General features: G+C 55.0%; 1 protein-coding gene across 2 annotated transcripts; it reads right to left on the reverse strand.

Annotated features, from left to right (window-relative positions):
* Positions 1-1,397: 1,397 nt before the first annotated feature.
* ZMYM3 (zinc finger MYM-type containing 3) lies at positions 1,398-13,598 on the reverse strand. 2 transcript variants are annotated; one of them, XM_065900683.1, is made up of 24 exons: positions 12,932-13,598; positions 11,905-11,948; positions 11,510-11,576; positions 10,786-11,080; positions 10,375-10,552; positions 9,803-10,021; positions 9,360-9,510; positions 9,007-9,122; positions 8,753-8,839; positions 8,475-8,625; positions 8,050-8,222; positions 7,682-7,847; positions 6,971-7,032; positions 6,690-6,852; positions 6,301-6,413; positions 5,986-6,160; positions 5,655-5,801; positions 5,103-5,206; positions 4,604-4,772; positions 4,167-4,318; positions 3,458-3,572; positions 2,616-2,870; positions 1,709-1,826; positions 1,398-1,590 (listed from the first exon to the last, which is right to left on the reverse strand). In XM_065900683.1, exons 1-24 carry the CDS (start codon positions 13,596-13,598, stop codon positions 1,398-1,400), a joined length of 4,080 nt encoding a protein of 1,359 aa, XP_065756755.1. The 2 variants fall into 2 exon arrangements, with proteins under 2 accessions (XP_065756755.1, XP_065756754.1); XM_065900682.1 differs by having other exon boundaries at positions 6,935-7,032.
* Positions 13,599-14,559: the final 961 nt, after the last annotated feature.

Here is a 14,559-nt window from a genome sequence, read left to right on the forward strand (position 1 = left end):
ACCTCACTTCTTTACACCTTGAGAGATGTGAAGTGGTCCAGCATTGCTCCTCTATATCCCTCACCTCTCCATACACTGCTCTCCCTCCCCCAGTGAAGGCAGAAGACAATTTTAACTCTTTATTTGAAACAAACAATTCCAGAGACAGAAGGTTAGTCGTGACAACAGCTCCTCACTACAACACAAGGGCGGGCATGGCTCACTGAAGGGACAGGCCAGGCGCCTCAGAACAATATATACAATTTAAACAGTGGCTAAACTGGTGACAGTTATAAAAACACAAAAAGGAGGCGGGGGAACAGCAAAGCCAACAGGGAAAGAACTGGGTACCCCCTTTGCCAGGTGCTAAGAGTTTTCTGGAACTACAGAGGCAAGAGGGGGAAGAGAGGAGATGGAGGCAGTGGGGGCAGGACCCACGCCCACAGCTCCTCACCTATCCTTTGACTACAGATCCCATCCTGCATGACCCAGGGCCCCCACAGGCTTGGCCTGGCTCTCACGATGGGGGAAGAACAAGAGTGGGGAACCCAGCCCCAACCCAAGTCACAAGGTAGTTTTTGCCTTGGGAACTCTGTCCACTGAACTAAAGGGAAGCAGTTACAGAAGGGGGCTAAGCATGTTGACACCATGGCTCATGCCAACCTAAGATGGCAGAGAGAGACAAACACATAAACCAAGGGGACAGGAGTCTGCTCCCCATACTTAAAGAGTCATTCTCTGCCTTTGAGGGAAAGAAAGCATTTGGAAGATTTTTTTTTAATCGCAGCACCAAGGGTTGATGCTTGCAGGGGTGGAGAGGGGGAACAAGGTGGCGAGGAGGTTCCAACCACCAGTTATCTCATGGGAGGGGAAGAGTGCCTAAGCTCTGTGTTTTAGGTAAATGGTCCCCTCGTTACTTTCATGGTTTCTGTCGTATATTTCATACAAGACCCTTTAGCTTGGTACCGGGGAAGAGTAGAGAAGGGAGTGGGCACAGGGCAGAGAAGGCAGCTGGGTTCTTCCCTTGGCCAAACCTAGGAACAAGGGCCTTTACCTATGTGGGATGGGTCAGGAAACCCAAAGCCAACAGGATCACCAGAGCCATTAACACTCCACCCAGAGTCTGGCCCCAGGAGAAGGGGTTTACTCTGAAACATAAAGAAAATGGCCTAGTTGGTTTTTGCCCATCACTGGGAGACCAGTCCCTCAGTACAGAGAACTGGGGCCCTGCGGTTGTCAAGTGGTTTGGGAGAAGACAAAAGCCAGGGACTCCTAGGGAAGGCAGGGAATGGATGAGTAGAAAAGGGCAGTCAGGGCCCTTCAGAATGAGTAGCATTGGTTCCTGGGCCAATCGCCCTGTGGGACGTGGCCACGGGACAGACATTGGTGTGAAAGATGGATCCGGGAAGCACGTGGGCTTAGTCCAGGTCTTCCTCCCCGGGACGACCCAGCTCCTCATAAATCTCACGCACAGCCAGAATACGATTGAGCATGCTCTCCAACATGCTGCGGTCCATGGGGATCACAGAATACCAGAGAGGTGACTCGGCGATGCAGGACCGCTCAGGTTGCAGGTAGAACACATCGTTGCGAGTCCGGAGGCTTTCGGGACTGCAATGGTGGGGGTGGGGGTGGGGCGGGAGGACAGAGATCAGTTCCTGGGCGAAGTAGAGCCTGTGGGTCCCCCCCCCCCACCGCTAATGCCATTCCTGCGAACCTGCCAACTCACCATTTTGAGAGATAGAATTCATAGAACTTGACAGGGCAGCGGAGGGGATTCATGCGGTTCTCACGCTGCTCTAAGATGGGGGCTTCGTCTTCTCTCTTCCGTTTCCCAGGACCGGTGTCTGTGGAGGAGACGAATGAACCAGACTCCTTAAAAGTGCAGTCTCAACGAGGCACCTCCAAGAGCACAGTCTAGGGCACAGGGGGAAGGCCTCAGGACACAAAACAGTCTCATGGAGAAATAAAGGCAGAAGAAGAATCTGTCAGTCTCTCTGTACCAACCCAACGCTCTGCAGGGTGTTGCTCTGCAGTGTACCCTGGTTTTCATTGCTAAAGTCTCCATCATCTTCCCCAAGTTGATTTCCTGAAGAGGTGATCTCAGAAGTTACACAGAAGAACTGACAAAACAGACCCTACTGCAAGATTGGGGTTGCCTTCTGGGATAAACAGCGATGGCGCCAGCCCCTGGCACATTAGTCCTGGTAGAGGCTCAGGTTCAGAAGGGACCTTGGGAACTGATTCCAGGGCCAGAATGGAAACCAAGGTGCTGTGGCAGTTATGCCCACTAGCAAAGAGCGATGGAAAGGCTGTCATTCACTCTTGTCAACTCTTCCCCTCAGCCAAACACACCTAACAGTTTCCCACCTGTCCAACACCCACCCCCCCAGCCCCAAAAGTAAACTGCCCTGAAATGAGGAAAAGTGGGAAACAGGCAGCTTGGTGACCTCCTATTTATGCAATAGCCACTGCCCATCGGATTGAAGGACTGGCTGTTTTCATCTTTTCTGCAAACCCAGGAACGGAAGGATAGAGAAGCTGGGGGCAATGGAGAGGGCCAACCTGGTGGCACGGTGGGGCACGGAAGGGGAAAGTAGAGAGGGGGGAAAGCAAAGGAGGGGGCAGCTTCGTACCTCGCCCTTTCCTCTGGCGGACAGGGGCGTAGTAGCGGATGCTCACCACCTTGGTGGTGCCCCGAGGGGTGGTACACTTGCGGGACTGCCGCACCACGTTGGTGAAGGAGAGCTGCATGTGTTCCTCAGCCGTCTGCAGCCCAAAAAACTTAGTGTTGAAGAACATGAGGGTGTTGAGAAGGACAAAGGGCGAGTAGACCCCCAGCTGCTTACACTCCCAGAGGTGCTCTTCCTCCACTCGGGAGAACACCGTATCTGCAACGGGCAAGGGGGAGAGGCTGGTCAGGAGGGACTGACTACACAAACCCAACCACTTCTGCTCCCACATGTCCGGCTCACAAGCACTGGGCACGCCAGACTCATTCGGTGAGGGACCATTGCACGTAAAGCCCTGACGCCTCGCTATACTGCACAGGGGGGCTGGATTTTGGGGTTTGTTTTGGTTCGGTATTGGGTGGGGGTTTTTTGGGGGGATATTATTTTTTAACAGTTTCCACCTGCATTCAGAGCTTCGCTCACCATCCTCAGGTTACAGGCAGGTCGACGTAAACCTTGAGGAGCCCCACAACTTCTTCCTTTTTTTCCCTTCACTTACCACTCAAACCCTGGTCACCATTTTGGGTCCCAGAGATAGCTCTTCAGACCTAAGTCTTGATCCCCTCCTTATGTTCAAGGACAGGGGCTCTGGCTCCTCTAGCTCTTAACCCTGAGGGACCCCACTACACACGTCTATGCTCAGACCCTTCTGTGAAGAGTGGCAGACCCAAGAGCCCTGGACTCAGAATGGTGCACTGGAAGAAAGGAGGAAAGGGCGGAGGGGTTGCTAAGTCCCTGTCCCTTACTGTTGGGGAGGAGTGTGGGCTGCCAGGTACTCAGAGACTTGTTGAGTTCTTGAACAAAAGTCAGGTAGTAAAGGTCCGTGAAAATGTTCACCATTCGGTTATTTTCCAACAAGTACTGGAAAAAGAAAAACAGACACACATAGAGCTAGACTCTAGGCCCTAGAGGAAAGACGATGAGACCGAAGGCCCCACGCATGGCGACCTTGACCGTTAGGAGCCCATGGGAAACAGTTGCTGGATTTAGTGATCCAGAGTGGTTTTCCCCAGGTATACCTACAGCTCTGAGGAGCTGAGGCCTTGCTGGAAGAGGAGGAAGTCTGGAAGAGATGTGTCACAGCCGCTTCTTCACAAGCCCAGACCCCCTTGTCAGCTGAGGCATGGCTGACGTCTCCCAGTGGGAACCAAACATTACCCCACCACTCAGGGAACCCAGCTCTGCCCATCCCTCCCCTCCTAAAGTGAGTTTCAGGATGACAAAGGGACCCGCAGAGCAATGAAGACTGCTCCTTGGTCAAAAGTCCTGGAACACAGCTTTGATTTTAGAAGAGTATTCTCATTTCTTGTCGTGTCTAGAGTAGGAGATGAAAGGCAAGCTGCCTGTTCAAGGCAGGAAACAAGGTGAGGAACAGGGAGTGGGACAGGATCATTTCTGGTGGGACCCTGCCTGCTGTGTTAAGTGACAGCAAGTGAGGCAGGGCGCAAGGGGTACCTGTTGGATGCCAAGACACAGATAGTAGATACTGTCAGGTTCATATCGTTCACCGTTGGGTCGAGTGATTTCTCTCACAAACTGGGCCAGACCGTAGTTGAGCTCAGCAGCTGAGCAGGCCAGAATATCCTCTTTGATACGCATAGGTTTGGCTGCAGTGATACACAGTGGAGGTGGCTGGCATTAAGACAACTGCACATTAAGAATTTCCTTTAGCTCCACCATTAACCTCTTCACCCCTTAGTCACGTCCAGCTCCAGAACAAACCCACCAATTACACAAAGAGCCCTCAGCCTTGAAACCTAGATGGCATCTCCCCTTATCCTGCAACTGCTCCCCATCTTCACAGGATACCCTTAAGTGATCACAGCCTTATCACTTGTAGACATCTACAGCTGAATCACAGCTCTGCCCCTGCTCCCCGCCTGGGTACTTACGGCCAAAGCGCAGCTCATCACCCTTGCTGGTTTCTCCATTGGCGTATTTCGACTGCACCCAGCACTTCCAAGCATTGACACCATATGAATAGTTGAGTCCAGTACAGCTAGGCTGGCTGCTCATGGAGTCCCGGGAACAGCTCTCTGAAAGCACCAGCCGCTTTTGACCCTGGAGGGGAAGAGAAAGGAGGGAGTGGTGGAGGTAAGGCCAGGGCACCATGGAAGCTAGTCAGGACAGTGTTCACCACCAGGGGAGGTGGGGACTGATGAAAGAACACAGCAAGCTTCCACAGCGCAGAACCCCAGGAACAGCTCTTATAACCTCTGATGAACTGGGGAGAGAGCAGAGTTTGGCTGTACCTTAGCACTCACAGTGGTGGAGAAAGGAGGCTAGGGAAGGCGAAACTAAGGCTGCTGATGTGGCTACGAAAGCCACCCCCCCACCCCGCCCTTTGAGCCTCCATCTCTCTTTTGTGGATACAGCAGCCCCAGCCCTCACCTTCCTCATGGTTCGGGGAAGGTCTTGTTCAGTAGACACGTCCTCAGGCCCTACCAGGCCACAATCAAACAGGAAATCTACGCTGGGGTTAATATCTAAAGGATCTAGAGGGGAAAGGAAGAAGAAATCAATTTTCTAAGACCTCAGCCCTGTAGTCCTCCCACCCCACCCCTACTACCTGTTCACCTGACTAGAGATGAGCCTCCCAGACAGCTTCATCGTGGTCACCAGGACAAAGCTATATACTGAGAACGTGCTCAGAGGCACATACACACAAAACCTCACAACAATGGGAACGTTCCTAGCACTACGGAACTGTAAACTTTTAAACATGGCTAAGATGGTAAATTTTATGTTATGTGTTTTACCACAATTAAAAAAACAACAACAACAAGATTCAAGCATAGAATAGTCTGCCTGTCCCGGTATCTCTGGCACTACTCCCTGTGACAGTCTTCTGTTTAGGCTCATGCTCGGGGTAACAAGGAACACTCCTTTCCTGATAGCGCAAATGCTACTGTACACAGCGGGCACGCCCTGAATCCTACTCACTCTTGGGGAAGTCCGCCTCCAAGTCTTGCCCAGGCTCATCCAACACATTGGCCATCTTGACGGCCATGGCCAGGACATCATCCCGAGCTGGCCCAAACAGGTCGCAGTCTTCCAGAAGTCCCTCTGCACTCTGGTTGCTCACGAGATCTGGGAGGCAGAGAGGTTGGCTTAGTCCCTGCAGCTCCTACTTGGCACCCTCAACTGGCTTTCAGGGGCTGATCCCAACTATTCCCCCATCCCGCCAGGCACCGAGATCACCACTCTCCGCCCCCTTAGGCAGAGACAGACCGGCAGCACCCTGTCTCCCTCACCGCCGCTGTCCATGGCATACCACAAAGGTCAGATGAGGCCTTGTCTAACTCCTCGGCCTCTGCAATCATTTCTGCCATAGCCAGGATGTCGGCCTCCAAGGGGTTAGAAGGGATCTTCACCTTCAGCTCCTCGATGGTCTCCACAATCTTGTCTGTGCTCTCCAAGGTAGTGGGCAGGAACATGGGCACAGGCACCTGGAGGCACGAATCCCAACTAAACGCCAAGAACCATACCAGCAGATGAGAGGAACGGCTGGTGAGAGGGAGGGGGCAGGGTGGGTCTCAAGCCTGGGAGGGTAAAGGAGGCCCCCACCAGGAAGGGCAGGAAAACTTACCGGGATAGGCATTGAGAAAGGCACCGGGACTTTCTGGCAGTACAGATGCATAGGCACTGGCACAAAGATGGGCACTGGGATGGGCAGCACGATCACCTGTGGCTTCCACTCTTCTGCTGACAAAAATGGGGTCTTCTCAGAGCGCCTGCCAGATGGGTCACATCTGACCCAGGACCTGGTGCTTGTTACCCCCGCAAAGCTCTAACACGTGCTCAGTGTCACAAAACTGCCCTTGAACCAAATGTTGAGAGACAACTCTGGGATTCTAGGACGACAATATGCAGGACACTTCGGCCACCTAAGAAACCCCCTTGTCCAGCTCCCAGACACAGGGCTGGAGGCCCAAGACCATGGAATACAGCCTGTGGCGTCTCGGCACCCTCACTCACCTGTCTGACTCCCTTTGGACTTCATTTCCACCTTGCAGGAGACCCCCCGATTCTGCATCAGTGGTTTACACATGGCAGCTTTGTTTTTGCGGGGTGTTGCTGGGGGCGGTGGGGGTGGAGGAGGGGTGGGAGCAGCGGGGGCTGTTCGGATCTTCACAGGGATCTGCAAAGACAAAGGAATTTAAGTGCTGCTGACTATGGTACCCTCCTCTGAGACCATCCTACCCGCTGGCTTTTGCCCTGACCTTGCCCAGATTCCCATTTTCCTCTGAGGTCTTTACAGTGTTGCTGTTCTCCACTTTGGTCTGAGAGGGTGTCTGGGGCTTCGCCTCAGAAGACTGACCTGTAGATCAAAGCAAACGAAAGCTCTCATCTGAGGCACTAGCTCTCCATTTTCCTCACCCCTGCTCCAGGAGAGCTTCATTAAGAGAACACCAAATACGAATGGGAAGTCTCAAATTTTCCCTCCACCCCCGCCCCCAGGTCTAGTCTTCTCTAGGTCCCAGCAATAGTGGCCAAAAAGATTCTTTGCTCCTGGATGCCAAGGATGAAAAATAGTGTCCCCCCAATGACCCATAATTTAAGGCCTTCCATTTAGATGGCCCTCAGGAGTTTAGTACCCCTGGAGTGCGGAGGGGCCAGGGTAACATTCTAGAAACAACAGCCTTCACTCTCACTAAAGGCAGAGCTTATGCCAACACTTCCTTCTCTCTTAAAACTAACCACAGCCCCCATATGCCCCACCCTACCTGGGCAGGTACTCATTCCCTACAATAAATCCCTTACAGAAAATCTGTAGGATCTAACTCTCAGAACCTTGAAACGAGACTCCCCTAGTACCTCTACAGTCTGGAAGCTGAAAGAGAATGCAGTACTAGGACCTCTGGCCAGGGATGAGGTGAAAGCGGGAGAGGAAGAAGAAAGGGGCCAGGCCCAGGACCAGAAGAGTCCAGGCCAGTTCTAACAGACTGTGCCCCCTGCCCAGGACTCACTGTTCAGGAGGCTCTCGGGCCCACTCTGGGTATCCAGGTTGGGTTGGTTCTGCTGGCTGTAGAAACGCAGCAGACATTGTTGGTTGCAGAAATGACGGATCTGCCCACGCCAGTGGATGGTCTCCAGCAGCTTCCCCTGGCGCTTACAGGCATGGCACCGGGCAGCCTGAGGGTGTCAACAGGATGGTCAGACCTGCCTCCCTAAAATGTGCTGGGCCCTCTGCCCTGGGATAAGCCGTGCTGCTTCCCTTGGAGGCTGGGTAAGCCGGAGCCCCCTCCCTGGAGATCAGCCCACACCCTGATGGCAGCACAAGAGCCCATGCTCCCTGCCACCTTTTCCCTCCTTTGTAACGTGCTGCCCCCCTTACCTTGCAGTACCACAGCAGGTACTTGCTCTTACAGTCCTCACTGCAGAAGTCCCAGGTGCTGCCGTCCAGTTGCTCGGTGACTCCGCGCTGGCAGGTCTGGGAGCAGTAAGTACAAGTGATACAACACAAGCCCAGCTTCTTAGTGAAGTCCTGTTTGTACAGCAGCACACAGCCTGGAAAGGGGGCGAGAGGGAAGAGTCCAGAGACACAGAAATCTCCATGGCCGTGAGACCCAACCTTTTCAAGGCGGTGCACCTGAAACCTCTAACAAGCTCCCGTGCCCAAAGCCTGGGGACAGATGGGGTAGAGCATCCTGAGCAGAAGGCCCTGGCCCCGCGGACCACACTGAAAGCCCTCCTTACTTAATCTGCCATTCTCCCCAGCTGTGAGGTACAGAGCCCTCTGCCCCTTCCCCATCTCCTTACCTTCGCTGCAGAAGCTCTTCTCCACCCCACTGAATCGGAGCTTCTCATGCAGGAGTTTCTCCTGCCGGCAGTGCTCACACTGGGACACCACACCCCGAAGACGCTTGAAGTCCTCACAGCAATCACGGCAGCAGAACTGGAACACCTGGTCCTGGGACAGGGGCACAGGGCGGGGAGGACAGGGCTGTGACATCTGGACCTGGCGAGAGCCAAGTGGAAGGACCCCTTCAGACAGATGTCTCTGTGTAGCGAGATGTGGGTGGGGGTGGGGATCTTACCTGCCAGTCCAAGACCTCAGGCTTGCCACTGAAGAGGCTGTGGCAGTAGTGACAGCTCAGGTGAATGCCCCCCTCGGGGCTTGTGCGCTGGAGGGAAGGAAGACAAGTAAGGGAGGGGCAAGATGTGTGTGGTGGGCGGGTAGGGGTAGGGGAAGTCAGGCTTGTTCTTTGCTCTGCCCAGGCCTACCTACCCCAAATCTCATACCCTCTCTACGTCGCCACACCCTTTATCCCTGGTCCAGGGTTTGGAGTACCTGGAACTTGGTCCAGCAGCTGGGGCTGCAGAACTGGTAGACTGTGCGATCAACCTTGTTGTAGTAACAGGGGTCAGAGAGGCTGCGGCGGCAGAAGCTGCAGGGTCGGGGAGGGCCTGGGGCATAGAGAGAAAAGGAGAGAGAGAAAGAGAGAGAGAGAAAGAGAGAGAGAGAGAAAGAAAGAGAGAGAGAGCACACAGAAGGTGTAAGGCAGTGCAGAGATGGAACAGGAAATCCACGGGAAGATGTGGTTGGGGCTGAAGTCGGGCAGCAGGGGTTACTTTAGAAGAAGGGAGTATGGGAGGTGGAAGGAAGGCCAGCAGGGGTCTCAGAGAAGAGGGCTTTGCACCTACCAGTGAGCCCTGCCTGCTTCACTTTGTAAGAGGTGGTACAGCACAGGGAACAGAACAAGCTGGTCTTGCCATTACGGTCCACATGGGATAGCATCTCAAAGTTCTTACACAGGGTCTTGCACCAGACACATGGGTACACCCGTGTGTTTTTCTGTGAGGATGGGGAAGGAGAGGCTGAGGCTGGATTTGTCCCTTCACTTTTATTTTTTTAAATTTTTAAAACATGAAATATTTCAGGCATACAAAAAAAGTATAGATGATGAGATAACAAAGACCTGTGTATCCACCAGCCAGCTTCAAAAATAAAACATAACAGATACAATTGAAACCCCCTTTATTTGTTTTATTTCTCCCAGCCCTCGACCCATCAGGCACCTTTATTTCTCACCCAAGGACCGCACCCCCTTCCACAGCCCTCTAATGCACTACTCCCTCGGCCCCACCTTCTTGTACGCCCCCAAGCAGGTTGTGTTGCAGAACCGCTTTTGTTGGCCCTCGTGGAAGAGGAGCTCGGGGCCAGGGCTCCCGGTCTTGGTGTAGATGTAAGCCCCACACTGGTCACAACAGTTGGTTTTCAGTCCCTTGTTGGCCCGGAATTTGGAGAAGCAAGAGTCGCTGCAGAGCCGGTGCACCACGCTGCCATTGCTGACCTCGTGCAGGACCTGCCACATACACACACACACATACCCTGAGCTAGGGCCTGGCCACCACCACCCACCCTAGTGCAAGGACGGCCCGCCCCGCCTCACCCTAGACCTTCACAGCAGACAGTGGGCCCAGGGACCCCCCAACCTGCACATCGGGCTGCCGACTTGATGGTGAGGTCCTGGGAGGCAAGGAAGGCCAGCTGCACACATCCTGGAGAAGCTCTATCCTTGAATACGCTCCCTCACGATGGCTGCTACCCCTCCCCACTCCCCTCTTCCACAGGGCCTGGCCCCTGCAGCCCCAGGATTGCAGGGGCAGCTCAGGGCTGGCCAGGCTCTGTAAATTAGCCCCCATCGAGCTTCCTCACCTCTCCAGTCTTCTGGCATATACTGCAGCGAGTGGCATCGGCGGGATCCCCAGACTGGGGGATTGGGCGCTGCTGCTGGGCCTCATACAGAGAGAGACAGACAGACGTGCAGAACTCATGGAAGGAGCCTCCTGAACCAGTCTGCGCCACAACTGAGTCCTTGGTGTTCCAGATCTCCCTGGAGGTGGGGACAGGTTTGCACATTCACTCAGTACCACCCTCTCATTTCATCACCCTCCACCCCCCTCCTCTGGGATCAATGACCACAGAACCAAAATACTCTCGGATCCCCTCCCTAAATCACCTCTCTCCCAGTTCCACTTTGCTAGGTTCTTGCTAACATAGTCTCTGTCTCACCCTTTACTCCCAGCCCGATCCCTGCCCTCCCCACAGCCCGGGACCCTCACGTACTTCTTGCAGAAGGTACAGGTCTTTTTGCCGGAGGGCTTCTTGGAGAAGGTGGTGAGACAGGATGAAGAGCAGAAGAGCTGTGGCAGCCCCTTGCGCTGGTAGGCCGTCTGGCCCTTCTGCAGTGGTGTCCGGCAGTGGGCACAAGTCATCTTGGTGCCTACCGCTGAGCGCCCAGTCCTCTGTGCCACGCTCGAGCGTAGGGACATGCGAGGAGAGCGCCGGGGCCGGAATGGCACAAAGTCCTCATCGTTGGGGTCATCTACCATGGCATCAGAATCCTCATCTGACACTGGAACTGAGGAAGAGGGGGGAGGGGCGGGGAGAAAAGGCTGAGGGACCAGGCCTCCAGCCATCACCTGACCAACAGGTAGCTCAGCTGATCCTGGGATCCCCAATCCCTGTAGTTCTTGGCTTTATACCCCGCCCCTATTACACTGGAATCTCAAGCCACCCGGTGTCACTCTCCCTTAGTTACTCTGTAACCTCCCAGGGAGGGGAAGGAAGGGATCCAAGTGAGAAGATTCAGGGACAGGGATGGCAGAGCTGAAACAGGAAACTCCATTCTCACTGCTCTTGTTTTCAATTTCCCCCACTGCCCCTGGTTCCCATGCCAACCCAGAGCAGAGACAGGCGCTTTGCACTCTGCAGAGTGCGGCACTACAGGAGCCCTGAGATCCGTGGCCGCCACATCCCACTGGGTCACACTTCCTCAAGGCCTACTCACTGCTCTCAGTGGAATCCACAACCTCAGGTTTTGGAGGCTCTACTCTTCTAACGCGTTCGCTTCTCTTCTGCACCTTGGAAACATGGGGAGGGGAGGAAAGCTGACACCAGGGGCAGGCTAAAGGGCCAGCTGCACTAGTACAGGGTTTGGGGGGGGTACAGAAATAGGAGGGGGAAGGGAGAGTAGGGACCCTTGGCCCTGCCCTTAGGAGGAGGGGAGAAAAGGAGGCTGGACCTTCTCCTTAAGAAGCAATAGACACAAGCACTCCCTCCCTCCTCCTAACTCTCCTCACACACACCCTCCACAGAGCAACATCTGGGAGGGAAAATGAAGGGTCTGTCCTTCCCAGAGCTACAGGGGGAACCAGACTCCTTCCAATCCCCTCCCCCCCTCACCCTCTCAGGCGGCTTCTCACTTGCCTTCCCAGTCAGGCCATCTCCTGCAAAGGAAGCAGAAAGCAACCTAAATCTTGAGCCTGCCTTCACCACCCCCTCCCTGGCCCAACCCCCACCTCCATTCCTGGGGAAGAACTTACTCAAAACTGAAAGGGAAAACTCGAGTGCCTGTGGCTTCTTGGGGCCCCTCTCAGGGTTACCTTGAGCTCTGCACTAAGGAGGGGGGGCGGCGCGCAGCTATTCTCCATGAAACAAATCCTACCTTCCCACCAGCTTTCTGTCCCAATCATTGGGAGTTAAGGAAATACAAGTAACACACCTTTCATCAAGCATTTATAGTTTATCAACAAAAACAAATGCAACCACCCAAAGGTAGCAAGGGAAAAAGGAAGCATTAATGTATGGGGAGGTTCCCCTGGACTCAGGTGGTTATATAAGCCCTAAGACCCTGGTCACAGCCTGGGAGAGGCACAACACTAGGCAGAATTGGGGAGAAATGCGAGCCTCTCAAGTCTAGGCTGGCCCTCCCCTATCAGAGACACAATCCTAGGCCCTGCATGTCTACCATTCCTCTGAAATCACTATGCACTTGGTGGCTCCAGAGCCTAGTTATCATTCATCAAACCCAGAAACCCCAGTCTCATCTAGAACAAAACAGCTAGAAAGATCTTAGAACCAAGAAGCCTGGTGTCCTCCCCAAATCCCGAAGGAAGGAGGACCCTGGTACCAAAAGCCCACTGGGGGAAGAAAAAGGGAACCTCTGCCACCGAACCCAGCCTTCTCAACTCACCCCCTGAAAACTCACCCCTATTTCTCCTCCACAGCCACTGAGCTCCCCCTACCCCTACTTTCCTTAACCTTCTTCACCACACCCCCACTCCTCCTTCCAAACTCCCAACTCCTCCATACACATCCCTACGCTTATCTCTCCACCCGCCTCCCACAACTTCTTCCCCAAACACACAGCCACCCTCCTTACCCCCACCCTCTCCCCATCCTTGATTTTCCAGCTGATCAGGCAACCTACCTGGCAAGGAAGGGTGTGCAGGGGGGCTAGGGCCCCCAGGTTTAGTCTGAGAACTGTTGATTCCATCCCCCAGAGTCTCTCCCACTGAAGGGCTGGGGGGGCCATTTGGGCTCTGTGGCTGCCCTTGGGGAAGCTCCTCCTCCTGCCCAGGGGAGCCCCTTCGCCCTGTAGCTATGGAGGTGGTCTCCTCCTCTTCAATATGTGGGGACTGCAAGGTTATTGGAGAATCTGGAGCCAAAGGCTCTAGTAGCCCCTCAGGTGAAGAGGGATTTGCCCCAGCCCCTGGGTCAGGTGGCACCACCTCAGGGGTCTGGCCCCCTGGTCCAGGCTCTAGGGTCTGATCTCCTGCATCCCATGCAAGGGTCCCCTCAGGACCATGGTCCACCTCTGGGGGGGAGGGGGCTTTATAGAGCAGCCCTCCCAGCCCCAGCAGCTCAGTGGCTCCATCCAGGACTCCAGGGTCTTTTTCCAGGCCAGCAGGGGTATCAAGCAGGTCCAGGGTTCCTGAGGATGGAGAAGGGCCAGGGGGGGCCCATCCTCGAGTTGGGGCAGTCTGGGATTCCAGTAGATCCTCTCCAAATTCCATGTCAACTGGAAGGTCTCCAGCCAGGGGCTTCTCTGGCAGGGTCAACGGGTCAAACGGACTGGGGAAATCACTGGGGTCCATGAGGATGACTGGATATAGGCTGTAGGTTAGGGGTAGAAAAGAGGACAGAAGAGGTGGTCTTCGCCAGAATTCCTTCTTATATAGGCTCTGGGACACACCCCATCATCCACTTGGATTTCTCTTGAATCGCCCCCACCACAACCGACAAGCATTTCCACAGGCTTTAGTGCAAATGACCACTCCCCCCACCAACGTACAGCGCCCCCTGTGGGGAGAGGCGTTCCCCGCCCTGGCCCTGTGCCCCACTCGCCAGGCAGTCCGTCGTTCCACCCGCCCGCCTAGCCCCCGCCACCCCACTGCAACTCCCAGTTCCCCTCCCCCCTCACCTTTCACTCCCCCCCACAACGCGGGCTGAACGCCCCCTTAGAGTCTCCCAGGGCCGCTGCCAACAGGAGCCTTTCCCGCCCCCGCGTTCTCAGTTTCTATCCCCTCCCCTCTCTCCTAGAGCCCCCCAGTTCCCCAGTCTTTACCCACCCTGTCTGGCCCCACCCCCCCCTCCCCGCGTTGCATGGTCCTCCCTCAGCCCTTCCCTCGCCCCCACAAACTGCCCTTCCTAACCCCTCCCCCCCCCAGTTACCTTTCAGGGTCGCCCACTTCCTCAGCCCAGTCCCCCTTTCCTATTGCTCCCCCAGTCCTCCTTCTCCTGTTGCCCACCCCCCACCTCAGGCATTTACAGGAAGACATTTTGGAGCTACGATCTCTCCTTAGACCCCCCTCCCGGCTACTGCGAGAACCCGCCTGCAGGTTCGGTTCGGCTTTATCAGGCTCGACCCCTACCTGCGGCAGGGTTAGTGTAAAGGCTACAAGCCTAGAACTGCAGACAGCGACGGCCCCGCGCTCCTTCTCCACCTCCCTCCCTAGCAGCCGGGACAGGGGTCGCGGCCCCTTTAAATGGCAGCGCCGCTCACAGCGCCCAGCGCTCTGCACCAGGCGGGCGGGCGGCGCCAGCAACCAACCCCAT

The sequence above is a fragment of the Phocoena phocoena genome, chromosome X (genome assembly GCF_963924675.1).
Source record: "Phocoena phocoena chromosome X, mPhoPho1.1, whole genome shotgun sequence".
Taxonomy (NCBI): Eukaryota; Metazoa; Chordata; class Mammalia; order Artiodactyla; family Phocoenidae; genus Phocoena; species Phocoena phocoena.

Excerpts from the sequence above, each read along its gene's own strand:
- ZMYM3 (XM_065900682.1), bottom strand. The coding sequence starts at position 13,598 with ATGGACCCCAGTGATTTCCCCAGTCCGTTTGACCCGTTGACCCTGCCA. Across the intron at positions 6,161-6,300 it reads CTTTCTCAATGCCTATCCCG|GTGCCTGTGCCCATGTTCCT; the intron begins GTAAGTTTTCCT and ends TCGTGCCTCCAG. Across the intron at positions 1,827-2,615 it reads CCGCCAGAGGAAAGGGCGAG|ACACCGGTCCTGGGAAACGG; the intron begins GTACGAAGCTGC and ends TCTCCTCCACAG.